We start from the raw sequence: 19,740 nt of genomic DNA on the forward strand, positions 1-19,740 counted from the left end.
ACGATAGGAAAAAATTGTACAAAGGCAAGCTTGTACAACCTGCTGATATCAGACTGCTCTGTAATTCTGGCCAGCAGACGGATATCTGCATCTGGCTTATCCACGTGCATTTCAAATGCCCAGCAATAATAATCCTCAAGATGATCACTGAAGACTTCAAGTACTGTTACAAAGATAAATATATATTTGCCCAGCTTACAGCAGCACCAAGTGGGAGAATGACAAGGTATATATAACTTAGAAACTTGGTGAACAATGTCCTCTTGTAAATTAATTCATACAATAAGAACATTTTACATCTGTCATATCTAAACAGTGAGGACCTACTCATTAGGTTTGCAACTGGAAGAATTGCAAATAGCCATCCAGACATGCAAGAGTCAGAAAACAGCCAAGGGAAAAAAACATCAGAAAACAGTCTTGCACCAAAGGAAGCCATATTCTTGAAGTTACAATTATGGAGACATAGCTGGATAAGAATGTTGACCCCTACCTGGACAAAGCCATTCCAGCTGGGTAGTCAGAAATACAGTGACAGAGAAGGGGAAGACCCAAGGGTGGGATCTCTGTTGTGGTCATGGAATGAAGCTCATTCAGATTATGACATTTTAAAAGTAGTACATATAGTTATATGCATGTCAGTTAATGGTAGGATCTGATAAAGGAAATTTTCTGAAAGTGCTTATCCTGTTACTAAAATTTTGTTTTTTGTCGTGGTGACCCTGCTGCTATTTGGGTATTTTTTTTTTACATTTTCTACATAAAGGTATTTGGTTCCTGCAGTGCTGTGTTTTGCTATTTAACCACTAAAGTCTTGAATCTAGTTCAAAAGTTTTCAAAAGCATTTTCTTCAAAATTATTTTGCAGAAAAACTAGCAGACGATGGATCTACCAAAGTCCACAAAGGAGCGCACTTTTTGGTAGCAAGAATATTCTGGCACTATAGCCAGAGTCTGCCTGCTACTACATGCAGAATAGTGCCACAAGGCACATGGAAAGCACCCTAAAGCTTTGGAAGCTGGTTGGTGGGTCCAATCCATGGCAGGACATCTCGTATACCTTAGCTTACTGCAGCAATGATCCAATGACTAACAAAAAGTACAGAAAATCTGCAGTTACTGCCAGTTGTAAAACATAGTTATGACTGGTATAACACCATTAGTACCAAAAGAAAGATGGGTGCTCAACTATCGTGTTTGCACATTTTGCAAACACTGTACAGATCAGGAGCTAGCCCCCCCCCCAATCCCCCAAACACAGTTTGAAAAGGATTTCTTGAAAATTGCCCAGGATTCATACTTGTTCTAATTTGAACATCTGTGGAAGGAACAAATTAAACTGAAGGAAAAGTAGCTTTTTTGCTTTATTTTTTCAACATAATGTTTTCATATTTAAGCTACTTAACCTCAGCACTGAATACAATAGATTAAACATCGTTAGTAAGCTACAGAAACATGGCTCTGAACAACATGACTGATATGCTTGGGTGACAAAGTACAATCAGCTATGCAGGTGGAAATTTGCATTGTAAAGAGAAAAGGGGTTGTTAGAAGACAATTAAAAGAACTACATAAACAGCTGACTAAGGCCTCTCAGTCTCACCATCTCTCAAGGCTATTGATGGGTAAAACACAGACTTGCACAAATGACAATACAATAATAAAGGGCCAAACATTGACAGATGAAAGTCAGCATTCCAAGTATGCTGACTGACTGTGGTCAAAAGGTACATTTTCTGTAACATGGAAAACCTCTTCCACCAATAAATAAATAAATAAATTAAAAAGCATCTGCTAGATGAGAAGGGGGCTTTTGGCAGTCTTCTATTACCCCAGAACTTGCTATCTGAAGGTTTGCCAATAAGACAGTTAAATTATTGTCCCCAATCCAGTCAAGGAGGATTTTGTGCCTAGAACTATGTAGTTCATCTCTACTGTTAGGGCACCGCAGAGGTTTACCACACACCTTTCTCCGACAGGGATAAGCTTACAGCCTGTTTATCAAATTCTGCAAGTGATGCAGAATCAGAGGGGAAGACTAAATTTTTTTTCTAATACGGGAGGAAGAATAAATCCACATAGCTTACATCACTTCTTTATAACTCAGTTTCTCATAAACTTCTCCATGGAAAAGGCTCTGGGAATCCAACCCTCTTTGGCCTATTTTTTTCTCAGAGCAGATCATACCTCAAACACCTAGTTAAAGCAATTAAAGCTTCATCAGCAGTGAGTCACAATGGCATGACATTCATATTCTAAGGCATCCTTCACCTCATGAAGGAAACATCTACCGCCAATTAAGCAGAGTAGCACCCTTTCCACCTTCAAGGTAAATCTAGATAACTGAATAGGTCGCCTGGAATTCTCCCCTGGTCCATGCTGTCTTGCCTTCCCCTCAAGGTTGGATAGACCTTTTGTATAGGTTTGTAATGGTTTGCAGAATGACTGTGTAGAACGTGACTATGAAAAGTTGACTGGTAGTAAATGCTCATTTTCAAACTCTCATGGCCTTCTGATAAAAGGATATGAAATACTTATAATACTATACGATAACCATGTACTCTCCTGGGGGGTAGCAACATCACCTAAGGTAAGGCAGTCTTCAAATGCCTGCAAGTTTAGGAGCACTGCCATCTTTCAACAAATTTATGTGCAGACAGGCGTTTGCCAGAGACCATTTCTTTGGTCTGTATGCTGCTGATAATGTTATGTCCACCCTAGAGCAGAAGCATCTGTGGTGACCATCACAGTAAGGATGGAAGCTTATAAAGGTCTTGCCCAAAAAAGCTGTACTTGTACATCCACTATGTATGCTGATCCTTAATATAAAAAAATCCATGCAGTATTTCAACTGCTTCCTTTAAACTCTTATGGCCCATTATACTACCCTCATGTGATGCCAAACATGAAATGTCATATAAAATAATCCTGCAGTGAATCAGACTGCCTAAAGACATAGTAAGTGACTTTGCTTATCTAACACCACCACTGACTGATAAGAGGATCCTGTCTGAAGGAAGGTATGTTTAACAAGCCACACTGTCCAATATGCACCAGAAGAATATGCTGGATTCTGAGACCACTGACTGGGGACTACAGAGTACATGGTTATCCCTAAAGAGTGGAAAAATTACAAAAGGTAATCTTGTCAAGGTTATGAGACTATCCACTACTGGGATCACTAGGAACCCATTTATATCTCAAGGAAAAATCCTGATCACCTGAAGCCCTAGATGCACTGTTACAATCAACATGCATTTGATGAATGCTCATGGGGTAGAGGAAGGCCAAATGTCAGTGTGTGAAAATTAAAATGACTGGCTCCTACGCAGAAGTTATGGAACCTCCTTGATTTCTTAGCTACTTTTATATGCAGACAGTTATCCTGGATGTCCATAAAGCACACAGATACCTTTAGACAAGCCGGGATTGCATGCATACAGCCAAAACAAAATGGCCTTTTTGGGATGACCTGGAATAATCCAAACCAGAATGGATTTGAAGAACTTTGTTTCCTGTATACTGAATGGAGATTTAAGTGTGGGCCTTGCCATCACTAGTTTGGTGGGAACTCCTGGGTGGTTCTTTTTTCTCTAGAGTAAGCACCACTTTCTTCACCACAACCTTTTGAGGAGTGAGACATCTGGAAACGACAGCGACTTGTGTAATATACAACACGAGTAGCATAATAAATCTAAATTATTTACTTAATTTATTTAAATTTGTTGACCGAGATTGTCCGACTGGACGTGGGTCCATTTTCAGCGGAGGCCCGGGGAGAAAAGCTCCACAGTAAAATAAACAGACAGTAGTTACATTGGATTACATAGCGATTAACAATTTAACATAGAAATTACTTACAACATATTTACAGATGAAGAACATAGTACATCAGTAGACAACTAGAATCTTTATCTGTGAAGTACATCATTAGAAGTTATGTACTTACCATAACGTTCCATCTGAGTAGGTGTATTCATTTGTCTGCAACCTGTGGGTTATGGATCCGATATCGGATCCGAACCGGCATGGTTTTCCAGCTATGGATCCGAGCTCTCAGCTCCTCCCCTCACCCATAATGCCCTGCTCTTCCTACATGACCTCAGATCGAGTTTGCCATAAATCAACATACCCTAGAAAGGGTAACACGTACTATGCAGGAAACTGACAAGGCCAGGGGGATAGGAGGAGTTGCAGACAAATGAATACACCTACTCAGATGGAACGTTATGGTAAGTACATAACTAAATCTGAAGTAGGAGATTCATTTGTCTGCAACCTGTGGGACAGAGTCCCCAGCTACCTGAATCTTGGGCGGCCGTCATGGAAGGATATTCTGGAGCACCGCGGAGCCAAAGGATGCTCTACCTCTAGATGTAATATCCAACTTGTAGTGGGAAATAAAGTTATGGGATGAAGCCCAAGTGGCTGCTGAACAAATATCATCCAGAGGAATCCTAGCTTTAAAGGCTGCTGAGGTAGAAACTGACTGGGTTGAATGGGCATGTACTCCCTCAGGTGCGGGCCTCCCAGAAGCTTGATAAGCCAATAAGATGCATTGTGAAATCCAGCGTGACAAGGAGACTTTGGAAATTGGTTTACCCAAATTGAATTTAGCAAAGGAAATAAACAACTGGTCGGATTGCCCATGACCAGCTGTCCTGTTCAGATAAAAACGAAGCTGCCTGTGAACATCTAAGGAATGTAGCTTGTATTCACCCTTGTTTTGATATTTAGGAAAGAAAACAGGGAGGTTAATGGATTGATTAATATTTGCTTCCGAAGCTACCTTAGGAAGAAAGGACGGGTTGGTCCTGAGGATTACACGGTCCGGATGAAAGACCAAGTAAGGAGGCATGATGGACAAGGCTTGAAGTTCCGAAACTCTCTTGGCCGAAGTAATGGCCACTAAAAAGGCTGTCATGAGAGATAAAAATTTTAGATCTACTGTGGCCGCAGGTTCGAAGGGGGGAGCGGTCAAGGCCTGAAGAACCAAAGAAAGGTCCCATGGAGGAACCGCTTGCTTTACAGGGGGTCTAAGAAGAAAAGTACCTTTCAGGAAGATTTTACACAATTTGGCAGACATCAGTGGACTGGAGTCATGACTAATATGATAGTGAGAAATTGCCGCAAGTTGTACTTTGACCGTGGAACTGCTGGCACCATCATTAAAAAGTGTGGTTAGGAAGTCAAGCACCAGAGGAAGGGGAACTGTGAAGGGTCAGACCTTGCCGCCCAAATGGAGAACCGCTTCCACTTGCTGCGTAAACTTTCCTGGTAGATGGTTTATGAGCCGCTACCAGGATGGCCTTAACGGGAGACGAAATACCGGGAGTCCTGATCAGGAGTGGAACTGGAGCAGCCAAGCAGTTAGCTTCAGGTTGTCCAGATTCGGGGTTGATAGATGGGACGGATGAGATATCAGATCCGGAATGGGATCTAGAATCCAAGGTGGATTCACTGAGTGAGACCTTAGGAAAGGGAACCAGATCTGTCGAGGCCAGAATGGGGCAATGAGAATCATTCTGCACCCCAACCGGGAGGCTTTCTGAAGAACTTGGAGCATCAGAGGCAAAGGAGGGTAAGAAGACCGGGGCCAAGCATGTACCAGAGCGTCTCTTGGGGTATCTCCGGGCGGAGGTATTAGAGCGAAAAAACTGTTGCACTTGGTGTTTGAGGGAGACGCAAAAAGATCGCAACAAGGAGTTCCCCACCGTGCGAAGATACATTTCGCTACTTGAGCATTGAGAGACCACTAAGGGGAGAGAATGGTGCGACTGAGCTTGTCCGCAAGGATGTTGGACCGACCGAATATGAGAAAGCGGTTGGTGGAGATTGCCCATTCCCACACTCTCATGGCTTCTCGACAGAGAGGGTAAGACCTGGTTCCCCCCTGTTTGTTGATGTACCAGACGACAGACATGTTGTCCGACTGAATCGCAATAGTTCCCAAGGGAAGAAAGGCCTGAAGTGCTTGCAACGCTAAGAGCACTGCTCTCATCTCTAGAACATTGATATGCAGTAAGGTCTCTGAATCGCTCCACGTGCCTTGGACCGTCTGCCTGCAAAATGCCCCTCCGTGGTCACCGTGAGAGGGGAGAAGCACAAAAGTGGCGGCCTCTGTGAAGATCTTGGGAGTGGAGCCACCACAAGAGGGACAAGCCTTGCTGATCGCAATGGGATGATGCATAGGAAGAGCAAGATAAGACCACTGAACTAGGAATGTCCATTGAAGGACTCGCATATTGAGCCTGGCGAGAGGTAGAAGAGCTATCGCTGCTGCCATGGACCCTAGAGCCCTCAGGACCAATTCCGCCGGAACTGAGCTGGAGTGGAGGCTGGCCCGCACCTGGAGCTGTAGATTCTGAACTCTGTCCGCCGTGAGGAAGGCTCTCAACTGTGTCTAACCTTGCACCTATAAAATCTATGATCTGCGAGGGGCTAGGTTGGATTTTCTGCATTTATCATGATGCCCAGGCGGGAGCTAGATGGAGAAAGGAGTCTCGCCAATAACAGTAGATGCCTTGTTGGGGGTAAGGAGCCAGTCGTCCAGGTATGGGAAGACCTGTACCCCCTGAAGCCTCAGGTGGGCCGCTACCACTGCTAATACTTTGGTGAACACCCTGGAGGCTGTAGTGAGACCAAAGGGAAGGACCCTGAATTGGTAGTGACTGGCTCCCAGCCAGAAGCGAAGAAACTTCCTGGAGCGTCTGTCCATTAGAATGTGGTAGTACGCATCCTTGAGGTCTATAGAGCACATCCAATGATTTTCTCCCAGAAGGGAGAATGGACTGCAAGGTAACCATTCGAACTTCTCCTTGGGAACTGCCAGGTTTAAGAGTGACAGGTCTAAAATTGGTCTTAGGTCCCTGCTTTTTGGCACTAAAAGAACCTGAGAACCCTGATCCGATCTGGTCTGGGGACGGGCTGGATGGCTCTTTTCTTCAGCAGATGGCCAATTTGCGGCCTCCCACTGACCGGGTGGAACGGGGAGGGACTTCAATTTTGTGTGATGAAACTGAGTGAGGTATCCTCTGGATATGATGCGGAGGACCCAGCGGTCTGATGTTATGGACTCCCATGCCACTAGGTGCTCGCCCGCCCCCGACTGCCTCCAGAGTGGAGCAGCCGGGCAACCTTCAGAGAAAGGCTCTGGACCAAGTTCCTGGGAGCCTCTGCCCGCCTCCCTGTCCTCCTCTGCCACAGAAGGACTGGTTGTCCGGAGTTGGGACTGCTGCGACTTCGGAACCACATCTTCTTTTGGCCCTTTTGGTTCCTAGAATAGGACCTCTAGGGCACAGAGAAGCGGATTCCGGCAGACAGCGTCTTCCGTCCTTCTCGCTCTGGGTCAAAGTATCGCGAACAGTTTTGCCAAAAGGGCAGAACCATCAAGGGAGCGGACGCCTTGAAGGGCTCCGAAATCACAATGGCGGAGCCAGGCCTGTCGCCTAGTAACTAGGTCTACCCCGCGGCTCCCTCCGTAGCATGGGACAGTAACCGCATAGAGGTATTAGTCACGGACCTGAGTGGCCACGGGTGGAGTGCAGCAGTTTGTCCTCCTCCGATATGGACTCTGGGGGATGCAGCGTATTCCTTGATGAGATCGCTGCATCCTAATCACATGTGCCAAGTAGTTCAGCGCCTCACTGAAAAGGTCGCTGAACTAAACTCTTCCCCAAGCGGTCCATCATCCGAGACTCCTTGCTCGGGGGATGGACTGAGGACTCTCCTGAGCAAGTTCCCTCTTGGTGGCTGCCGCCGTCAACATGGCATCTACCGGAGGCCCCTTGCTCCAGTGGGCACGGTCAGCCGGGAGACTAAGGATGCAGTCTGGCCTTTTTGGGATTGGCTCCACGGTGTCCGGTTCCTTCCACGCCCTGGTGGTAATTAGGTCCACCAGAGGGTCGGCAGGAGGGGACACCCAAGAGGTAGACGGGCCTGCTTCAAATGCCTCCAAGAGCACGGACTCGTCAGAGGAAGACTTGGGGGCAGACCCCGCATTTCCATGATGTCACCAAAGGAGACATCTTCGGGGGGTGATCTTGGTGAGCCTTCCCCTTCCTCCAAATCCGTGTCTTCTGAGAGAGACTCGGGGGAGTCTATGTGCCTCCTTAGGTGCATCCTCAGGGGGCTGTCCGAGGACCCTCTGCAGCGGTGTCATGTTCCAATGGAACAACTTGGGGCAAAGGAGCGGGCTGTCCCAGTGGCCGGATGGTGGAAGCCTGGCCCAGTGCAGATGGAGCGGAAGGAGCGTGCCGGGGTCCGGAAACCCTCAACAGGGCCCTCTCCACTACATCAAAAGCCGAGGGGAGCCAACCTCGACCAAAGGATCCGATAATCGGCTCCCCTCTGATCCGAAGAGTGGATCGGGGATCAGAGGGCGTGCCTGCGACACCGATCCACCGCCAAGGAACACTGATCCCCAGATCCGGCTCAGATCCAGGCCCGGAGGTCGGATCCAACCGCCCAACCCGGCAGCGGGTCAGAGAAGGAGCTATAGGTTTGAAGCAGGGGTCGAGCTCCCCAGAGGGGCAGAGCACTCCCATCTGCATCTGGGCCTGGATGAACCTTCTCATCATCCGGTCCAGATCAGCATCAGATAAACGATTGTTCGACGAGGCTACCGAGGTAGGCCTTGAGTGCCTCCTCGATAGCCTCGACGGAGATCGGGTCTCCTCCTCCTCAGGTCCCGTGAGAAGCACACTGGAGACCGGAGCCGAGGAGGGGAGAACCAGTAGACAAGGAGGCCGGAGGAGAAGCAGGCGGGCCGAAACAGAGGTCTCGGCCCGCTTATGGTGCTTCTCCTCCGGTCCTTTTTCTGCTTCCTCTCCTCCAAACCACTAGGGAGGTTGAGTCCCAGGTGGAGGAGGGGAGCAGGAGAGGAGGAACCAAGACACGGTACTGAAGGAGCGGTAGCCGTGTCCGGGGCAAAAGTCCCGCCAGGACCAGCTTCGACCTCCGCTCCTTCAATGCCCTGGGGTTTGAACCCTGCACAAATGGAACATCCAGAAGTGAGGTGTTCAACGTGGCCATCAGCAGGAGAAAGCTTATGGCCACACTCGAGCACTTCAAAAGAAAGCCTTAGGGGGTTCAGACATCCTAAGGATACTTCTACTCTTTTTTTTTTTTTAAAAATAATAAATGCTAACTAGCCAAAGTAAACACAGGCCCAAACACACACTACGCACCAGCGAGGGGAGGGATAACTAAAAGTTATAAAAAGTTATTAAAAACTTTAAACTTTAAGCTATAAGGATAGGGAACCTAAAACTTTCACACAAAACTAACTAAAAATTTTAAATTTAACACTTGCAAAAGGAGAATAACAAATACTTAGCTGAAGAGCTCTGAAATCCAATCTGGTCACCAGCGCGGCAAACTAGATCTGAGGTCATGTAGGGAGAGCAGGGCATTATGGGTGAGGGGAGGAGCTGAGAGCTCGGATCCATAGCTGGAAAACCATGCCGGTTCGGATCCGATATCGGATCCATAACTCACAGGTTGCAGACAAATGAATCTCCTACTTCAGATCAGGCATTAACAAATGTAACAATGAGAAGTTCCTGCTGTATAATAAGTACTAGGCTTATGAGCATATGAGCTTGCTATCATCATGGTAGTTAGTGGAGGTGAAAGAAAGGTAGTAGTTGGATGGGGTGGATGATATTAGAGTGGGAGTTGCAAGGGCATAGCCAGCATGTTTTTAGGTGCGCATTTAATATAAAGTTTTGAAGTTGGTGCATGATGGTACGGAGGTAATTGTGGGTGGGAGTGAGTTCCATAATTTGGCTATGGCGCAAGAGAATAGTGCTTCACCAGCAGAGTTATTGGCTTTAGTGATCTGCAAGTGATTTTAATTGCTGGATCTTAGTGGTCTGGTGGTGCGATAGGGTTGGAGTAGATTCTGGAGGGATGGGACATTTAGTGGATGGTTTACTAGTTTGTGGGCGAGTAAGAGTTGATACCACTGAAGGAAATGAGGGAGTTAAGCCAGCCCAGTTCAGCAAGTGAGAGAGAGTGGTAACTATGGTAGGATGCCCCTGTGGCGAATTTGGCGATTTTGTTGTAGCAGGTCTCTAGCTTGTTTAGATCACATTGCCTTAGGTTGGTATATACTGGAGAGGCATAAAGTAGGGTGGAGATAAGGTGGGAATTTGCTATTGAAATCTTTGCTGCTTTGGTGAGAAATTGTTTATTTCTATATAATGCTCCTAGTTTTTTGTGGATTTTTTTTATGGTCATGGATATGTGAATGTCAAATTTTAGTTTATTGTCTATTTCCACTCCTAGCAATTTGGTGTGTTCAGTTGGGTATATAGTGGTGTTGTCTTTTGCTGTGATGTTAAAGTGAGAGTTGTTCTGAGTATGTTTGGTGGGTTGGAAGAGGAGTAGTTTAGTTTCGTTTGGGTTGAGTATTAATTGGGCATTGGATAATCATGTTTCAAAAGTGGAAAAGGCTTCCTGTGTGACTTTTTGCAGTTTGGGTAGGGACTGGGCTGAGCAGATGATGGTTGAGTCATCTGCGTATTGGATGAGTGTGCCATGTTTAGTGGCAGAGGCTAGATTATTGGTGTAAACAGAGAAAAGTAGGGGTCCAAGGATGGATCCTTGGGGAACCCCTATGGAGACAGGTAGTTGGGGAGATATGTCATTCTGCCATACAATGGATTGTTGGCGGTCAGACAGGTAACTCTGAACCAGTTGGTGACTGATTGTGAGAAGGATAGGTTATTGAGGACAGAGATAAGTTGTTTGTGTGGGACCATGTCAAATGCTTTAGATAGGTCTAGGAAAGTAGCAGAGGAGAGAGAGCCATTGTTTTTATGCTGAAGGATAGTGTTAGTAAAGGAGAGTAAGGCAGTGGTGGTGCTATGGTTTGGTCGGAAACCATGCTGAGTACTGGAAAGGAGGTTGTTAGTAAGGAGGTAGTGTGAGACCTGAGAGTGTATGCATCTCTCTAGTATTTTGGAGAGTGGAGAGAGAATAGCTATGGGGCGGTAATTGGTTAGTTCTGCAGAGGATCCGCCTTTGTGGAGGGGAATTATATGCGAGACTTTCCAATGTCCGACTTTTGGATGTCTTATGGGAAATGAAGCTTATTGTTCCTCCATTCCAGAATGTTATACTTATAAGGAGGAACTCAGCACTGCTTTTTGAAGTATTACATAATATCTGCCACCACCAATAAAATAATTGCTCTACAATGCAGAGAAAATGGAAATTAAAACCACAAATGCAGCTCTTCCACTGGACTTGTCAGATGGCATTTAACTCCCACGACTATAAAACTGACCTTGGATGTCAGAAACAAAAAAGGCATACCGTCTCAAGACTAGGGTATTTACTGCTACAACATTCTATTAAACAGCATGTGAGCAAATATGCTGTCGCTAAGAAAAACTTCATTTCTAACCCTTCATTCTGAGTAGTAGTCATTCAAGGGGTCTACTTATGACTGAAATTTTGTTTGACTGAATTTCATTTGACCGAGACCATAATACCGAATATTCAAAATACTGAAAACTCATTTGACTGAATCTCATTATACTGAATTGCAAGCCATAGACATGATGTGGGTTTACCTTCTCCTGTGATTGCTTGTGATAAAAGAATTACAGTAACTTATAGTGCTGATTGTCAGTATACCAACAGTCCTGTAAGTAGTGTCACAGTGTTTCTAAACGTGGGTATGTCTGTCTACATTTTTATGGGAAGTACTTTAAGTAATATGGTGGATGTTTTGTGTGTTCCCAGCAGTAGTGGCAGTGTGTGGACTATTATAAGTTAAGTAAAAGGTATATGCCCTTTTTCCCCACTGTAGTTGGAATATATAGTTGGGTGGGGGGGGGTTGGGGGGCACAGCTCACCTAGTTTGGTTTTATATTGTCTGGTTTCAGTTAAGAGGGTACACAAGTAGTTTTTAAATTCTGGAAAGAGTTAGTCAATGGTGTAAGTGTGCATGTCTATAGTTTACAAGTTAGTATTTTGATATTTAGCATTGTAAGGTTTCAGTAGTATGAGTTTGTCAAGTGAGTTTTCAGTATTTTGAAAATTAGGCATTTTGGTCTCAGTCAAATGAAATTTCAGTCATGTGAAGAAGTACGCCAAGCAAACTAAATCAACATCATGGCATGTACTGTACAGACATTTATCAAAAGTAACTCAAGCTATAAAAAACAAGTTAGGTAGTGTCTTGCACTACGTCTAAATTTCTCTTTTACTACAGACACAAAACACAGGACATAACTGTACCTCTGAGACAATGTCAATATCTGTGTCATCACTCAAGCTCTGTGTGTCCTCCAGGTCTTCTTCATTACCTTCATCTTGTAGCACCTGCAAAAGAGGAGTCATCTCAGAAACAGTAGCTGATTACATCACAGTAGCAAACCACTATTAGGCTTCACATGGAAAACTTAAAAATATGAACTAGTATGTAGAATGCTCCATCAGCAACAATAACCTTATGATAAATGACATCCATGACCTCACAAAGGTATATGTATATGGGCTATTCAGAAAATGCAGTGGTTTTAAAACAAAAAAGACAAACTTACTACATTCTAGAAATTTGTGGCAGTAGCAAACATTTTCTCTATTTTTAAGCCACATGAAAGAAAAATTGAGGATAACTCCTCTGAAATTCGGGAACAGGAGAAAGAAATGTTTTAGCTCCTGCAAGCCTTAGCCCTTGTCCTGGAGAGACTTGAAAATTTAAGCAGCAGCAGATCCAGAGTTTCATTATCCAATGGAGCATCCAAAGTCTGGCCTTAATGTCATCAGGCATGGCCTGAAAATGAAGCCAAGAATAATGCCTCAACTAAAACAAAGGCAGCAGCCCCGGAAGAGGTATCAGCTGCATTTAATGGAGTGTTGTGCAACTTGAGAAGTACAGCCTTTCCCTCAGAGTCAAGGGGGTGGGGGGTTCAGAAACCAACTTACGGTGATAAGTACAGACAGCGAAAGCCTGCCATTCACGTTAGGGATCCTTAACAGGGAAAATATGCTTAGTTTCTTTTTCTGTGGTGAGTCTACTCAAAACACCCTTAGAGGATCAGACCTCTAGCGTGACTCAATAATGGCTGAAAAGCCTCATATGATGTGCGAAAAGCCAGATTCCACAGCATCTAACAGGGTCATAGGAGAGGAATAAGAAGCAACCAGAGGTTTCTCCAAGCTTTTACCAGCCTTGAGAGACATCTGGGAGAAGATGGACAGCAGCTGGATCAGACCCAACTTTTTTGGCCACCTTCTTGGTAGATGGCTGGCTCTTGGGATGGGAGGATTCCACCATCACACTGAGTCAACAACTTAAAACACTGGTTTTCCAAGTATATGGACAAGGAGAGTTGACTATGAAAGGTCAGAGCAATGTGTATGATCAGAAGAAGCACCCAAAACAGGACAGACTGGTTGTGACATTCTTTATTGGGAATCGTCCTCCCACACTGACATCTTCCTTTTCTGGACGACATGAACACACTATCATATAAAAAGAGAAAAAAGAAACCCCAATGGGGCACTTATCTGAAAATAAAATGGTTTGGTGACCATCACAGCAAAAGGACGTTCATACTGACATTCAACAACGGCATCTGGACTGGCAGCAAAGTAATTGTGTGCACCAGTACATCACCTTTATGCACTAACCCCTTGCGCAGGGAGCACAGAGGTTACGTGTGTATACAACTTGGCAAGAATTTATTTAATTTAGCTAGACCAGGACTAAGCGTAAAATAAAGAGATTGTAGTGCTGAAACCACTTTACAGATATTCTGAATAAAAAGAAATCTTGACTCTATCCAGCTACATTCATAGCATCTCAAGGAAAATGCCAATCATGCTCACAGCACTACACTATTGGGGGAAAATCTTCCTGATCTTGCAAACCATATCCAGAAATGCACCTTCTGTACAATTGTGCAGGGGAAAATACTCAATAGGTATGAAAGGCTGGACTGTATACCCCCTTACACAAACTCTATGGCTATACAACAGAAATTTTACTAGACAAAGATGCTACTTACGTGAGATTTCTGTCCGATTTGCAGGATGTGTATGCACAATTAAGTCGGTCTTCAATTAGGTAAACCCTATGCCAATGGCATTCCAACTTCTGTCCAGTCCTTCAAATCTTCTAGTGATCTAAGTCAAACCATGGCTCATGGTGAGGAGTACACTTTGGACATACATGAGTTAGTGCTACAGCATTTAATACAGTGACAATACCATTACATGCTACTACAGAATGTGGACCATCAGCACTAAACTGATCAAGCAAAACAGCAACACAGTGACACTACTATTGCTTTGCTGGTCCCTATAACAGACTAGCAGCAGAGCAAGTGACATCACTGCTGGGAGTTCCAATCCAAAATGAACCAGAAAAGGGTCTTGCCAAGAAACCAGTTGCACCACCAGATCTGGGGCTTCCAGAACAAATACACTGCGTGCTCAAATTAATGTGCAGCAGTAGACTGCCAAAATAAAGCAAAGATCATCAAAAACAACGATGTTCCATGACTGCATCACAAGTCTCAATGCCAAATCCTGCACTGACGTTCCATAGAATAAGTGATCTGAAGGTCTCACATACTAGGCTGATGAGATCAGAGAGCTATATTCCAGTTTGACAAATAAGACATTCCAAGGTGAGCTCACAAGTAGTCTGATGAGAAAGGGCTCCTGTACACTCCCCACCCCCCAAATAATCACTTGGATGATAAATGGGAGAAAAAGCACTTCATCACCAAGGACATACACAAAGGTGTTAACCTCTATCTGGTTCATTTCTAACATGATTAGAAAACAGCCTGGACAGTAATGCCAAATCTTTGGCTGAGAGTCACAGGAAGACTCAAAGGAATAGCTACTGTAAGATTTGGCCTACTATCATCACTCATCAAGGTTCCTACACAAATGCCAAGTCAACTATGTTGCCAGTTTTCACCCCTGACTGACTTGACATTAACCAACAAAGCCTAGGTCAAAAGAGGTTCTGCCTTAAGGATGGCACTGACTATACTGTCATGGTAACACCACCTATCAAGATGGTCTTTCACCTTGCAGCAGTGGCCAGTAATTATCACCCCAACCTGGACCTACAGATTAGGAATGATGACAAAAGAATGCCCCTCAGCCCCTAAACAGGTGATGACAAACACTCAGTCTCCAACAAATCAAGATCCAAGACTTTAAAGAAACCAGTGGGGGAATACAATTCAGCCAGTTAAGCAAGGTCTTCTGCCTTACAAATGCCAGATCCCATGGAGTGCTTCAGAGGTAAGCGCTCTCCTTAGCTTGGGATGAGGTGCTATTATGGAGGACCGTCTAACAGGCAGTGGAGTGTGCATCACAAATCTGCTGCCACAGCACCTGCGCATGCTGCGACATACTGGTAAACTACAGGAGTCCAGATACACTGACATCAGACCTATGGGGAGACTTGCAGACTCTAGGCTTTTATTAAAGAGGAAGATAGTTTGGTCCTTTAAAAAAACAAGTTTGGATATTCACACATGAAGTGCAGTACACGGAAATTACAAGTCAAAAACTGGCCATCTGTAGGTACATGGAACAGGTGTCCAGCTATAGCATACAGTTCCTCTGAGACCTGACAAGACTGAGATGTCTATATTCTCAATGCTGGCTTCCAAATGCAGAATGGTAGTTGAGGATACTTAAGAGGAAGAACACCTGACAGAGGCTGATGCCCCCATTTGCTTATACACACACAGCTTAAAGAAATCTGCTAAACTCCTTATCCATCTTCCAGTGGCACTTGCAAAACCTACCTGTGCATTGCAAAGATAGCCCAAAAAGGGGAAGATTCCCTCCTGGCCTAAAGCCAGACGTTAGTAAACGACATTCTCTAATAAGTCTTAGCAAACAAAGCACAATGCTCACACAGTCACAAACCTTATGAATTATGCCCAAGCAGAACAGGCATGGAGGTGAAAGCCATTGTGTGGTCAAATACAACACTTGTAGGTGAACTCTCCCTTAAATGTCAATGGCATACAAATGATAAAACCACAACTCCCCCCTCCACATGGGTATGCATCACACCTCTGGAGACCATTTAGATAAAGTGAACAAACTTCCAATTGCTCAATGCAACAAAAAGAAACCTGGGTGCCTCTCCCTTTTATACATTTGTCACTAACAGCAAGGCTTGCCCTGCACAGAGGGACATCTAAAAGCTCTGGAACTCAGGCCAGGTAGTTACACATATGCTACTGCAGCACTGACCATTACTGAGAAAAATGCGCATTTTCACAGTTTTAGCATCATTTATTACTGTATGTGTGTAACTGGGGATTAGGATTTTGGATTACAAATGTTGAATTTCCTTATATTTCCTTACTTTGTATAGATGTAAACTAACCCCAATGTGTATGTACTTTGGTAAAGCATATTCTGAGAGAGTTACAGATGTAAGAATTTAAGTTTTTCTTGCTTAATCTTGTGTCTGTCTGCCTGCCTCATTCCTCTGACTATGGACTTCCCTCAGCAGTGAACAACCTGTTCTGTACTGCCATCAGAGCAGCCTAACCCTGTGGGGATAACAGCTGGATTATTGGTATTTTACCCCTCACTCCACCTGCCTCTGGTGACAACAGGCATCATACCGGAGCAGCACCTGCAACACTGCACTCAGTGGTACAGATATAGTTGCCCATACTTGCTCACCTACAAAAAAAACAAATCCTAGCTGTAGCCCAACTAAGCTGTTTGACCCTGAAGTGATAATTTCTGACCCTTAGAGGTACTGCTTTACCACACAGCCACTGTTAGACTGTCAAGAGTGCCAAACCACATTCTTTCTGATAGTATTGGGCAAATGAACTCAGTAGTTCCCTCACTCCATTACACCCCCCCCACAAACCAGCTTCTACACAGCTAAGGCACATGCATCTGCAAATGAAACCAGTCACCAGGACTGCAGTGAGGTTTCATCCATCTATATCAAGTACCCAAGCTCACGACTGAAAACTTGCTGCCTGCTTCAACAGTCTGCCATGCACTGTACACAAATTCTGAAAAAGCTACATCACATTTATGAATTCAGAGCTGTACAGCTTTTGCAATTGGAAGAGCACAGCTCTGAGCTAAAAAAAAAAACAAAAAAGCCACAAAAGTTCACTTAAAACATTAAGTGCAGCTCTTTACACCAAAGATGGGTACTGCAACATGTGACATCCCCCCTCCAATTTTTGGCCTCTTGCAACTGCCAACCATCTGGTTTATTACCATGTCTCTACTCATTCACTTCTTAAGTGAGAAACCACACATGTGTAATCTGACTGTGAAGCCAGAGAAATTTGTGCTACATACCTACCATCCACAGTGAACATGTATGTACATACTACAGATTTTGGCAAACCATGGGCCCAGCAAGTGCACATCACCAGCTTCTGCCAGTGACTTGAACCCTCAGAATGCCCTGCCCCCCCCCCCCTTGCACCTCTGGTCTCCAAAGAGAATGCACAGTTGTGTACACTTACCATAAATGTAGATGTTAGAGTGTATTCACTGTTACAGTCATCACACTTGGGTTATCTGCCTGCAGGTAAGCCTTCAGTCGGCTCGAATACCAGTGTCTTAGTATTTCTGCGTTGGATGCTGTCGCTTTTTCCAGGACTTCAGGTTGTCAGGGGGTATAAAACAGGCAGCAGACGCCATTACATCAATTTTTCTTGCCCCAAATGTCAGGAGCCCCCAAATAGGGAGCTAGTATATGGTGGGGACCACCACCAGTAAAAAGTAAATACCAATGCCCTTAGGAATAGCCATAGAGAGGAGAGGAAGACAGAGAAAACCAGGGTGCTGGAGGGAGGAAAACCAGGACTGCAACAGTGAATACACTCGAACATCTACATTTATGGTACATGTATACAACTGCACTATGTACTTCGTGTTTCACTGTTGCATTCATCACACTTGGGTTGATTCCCAATGCTGAGGAAGGGTGGAGGCAGTCAAGAAGTGTTAGGGCTGGCTAGTAGGCCTTGCAAGACTGCTGTAGCAAATCCAGCCCTGGATTTGGAAAAGATAGGTAAGTGGCAATGCTTGAAGGTGCATACAGAACTCCAGGTTGCACCTTCCAGAATGTTCCTGGTAGGGACTCCCCTGAGAAATGCTGTAGAGGTAGAAGTGGCCCTAGTGGAATGTGCTCAGACTCTGAGGGGTTGGTTTTCCATGGTGCTTGTAGCAGAAATGGGTGCAGTGTGCTATCCATTTGGAAATGGTTTGTTCTGAAATAGCCTTACCCTCTCTGCTCCTGTAGCAAAGCTGACCAGCAGCTGGTCAGATTTTCTGAAAGGCTTAGTCCTATCCAGGTAGAACCCGAGCTGTCTGTGTACATCCAAAGAGTGCAGGATCCTTTCCCCTTTGTTCTGAGGGTTAGGGAAGGTGGTTGGTAAATGGATGGATTGGTTTAGAGCCACACTGGACGCCACCTTAGGCATAAAGGACGGGTTATAGTCCTGAGGGAAACCCTGTCAGCATTGAAAATAATGAAAGGTTCCACAGCCATTAGTACTTGTAACTCAGACACTCTTCTAGCTGAAGTCATGGCTAAAAGCAAGGCTGTTTTTTCCAAGAGAGGAATTTTAACTCTGCTGAAACACTGCAGGATCAAAAGGTGGAAGCGTGAGCTTTTCCAATACAAAGTTAAGGTCCCAGGCAGGGGTGGGTGTTCTCTTTGGTGGCCTTAAGTTGTTGGTCCCTCTCAGGAACTGTTTGATGAGAGGGTGAGAAAGAAGAAGTGGCTCAATATTATAATGAGCCGAGATGGCAGAGGTATGAATCTTAATGGAGAAGGACAGGCCTCTGTGTAGTAGTTCTGCAAGGTAGTCCAGGATTAAAGGTAAGGAGGGCACTGCTGTGTCCTTTACTTTAGACTAATTCCAAGAGCAATATCTTTTCCACTTTTCAACATAGGATTTCCTAGTACTAGGCCTTCTGGCTTCGAGAATGGATGTCCAGCACCTGTTTGCTGAGGGCTGCTGATAGGGTATATATATTCAGGGGATAAGCCAGGATGCAAGGTTTAGGGTTTGCAATTGTGGATGCAAAATATCCCTCCTGCTGAGACAGCAGGGTAGGAGGCTGGTGTAGGTGCCATGGTGGCACCGTAGTCATGCTGCATAGGAGTGGGGTACAAGTGTTGGCGTGGCCAGTTTGGGGCAATAAGAATTACCCTTGGCCTGTCCTGTTTTATCTTGAGTAGTACTCTTGAGAGAAGGGGCAGACGGGGAAAGGCATAGATTGAGAGGTTTCCCATTGAAAGGATAGGGCATCCACCTTCCAGGCCCTCCTGTGAGGGTTCCTGGTGCAGAATATGCTTAAACTGGTGGTTCTCGGGGGAGGCAAAGAGGTCCACCTCCGGTGTCCCCCACGTCTGGATCAGAAGGCTGAAGGTGTTAGGCTCCAATTTCCACTTGTGTGGGTCTAGGAGATTTCTGCTCAAGTCGTCTGGCAGTGAATTTTGTTTGCCTGGCAGGAAATGAGCTGGTAGATGCACTTGGTTGTTCAAGGCTTTGTTCCACAGGGCCATGGCTAACCTGCAGAGTGGATAAGAATGGGTTCCTCCTTGCTTGTTTATGTAAGCACATAACTGTGGTGTACTGTTTTTATCAGCAGTTGTCCTGGAAGGATTAGGTATTGGAAAGCTGTCGGAGCATTCTGTACAGCTAGCACCTCTTTTTGATTGATGTGCAGGAGAATTTGCCCTCGG

The 19,740-nt window shown here is 44.9% G+C and overlaps 1 protein-coding gene across 1 annotated transcript in view; it reads right to left on the reverse strand.

The window, feature by feature from the left end:
- MDM4 (MDM4 regulator of p53) overlaps positions 1-19,740 on the reverse strand; it is a 326,441-nt gene that overhangs the window by 149,831 nt on the left and 156,870 nt on the right. The window contains exon 3 of the mRNA XM_044076748.1: positions 12,252-12,335. Within this exon, the coding sequence (XP_043932683.1) occupies positions 12,252-12,335 (84 nt within the window). The remainder of the gene's footprint in view (positions 1-12,251; positions 12,336-19,740) is intronic.

This window comes from Protopterus annectens, chromosome 7.part0 (assembly GCF_019279795.1).
Source record: "Protopterus annectens isolate FY-2018-M chromosome 7.part0, PAN1.0, whole genome shotgun sequence".
Classification (NCBI taxonomy): Eukaryota; Metazoa; Chordata; order Ceratodontiformes; family Protopteridae; genus Protopterus; species Protopterus annectens.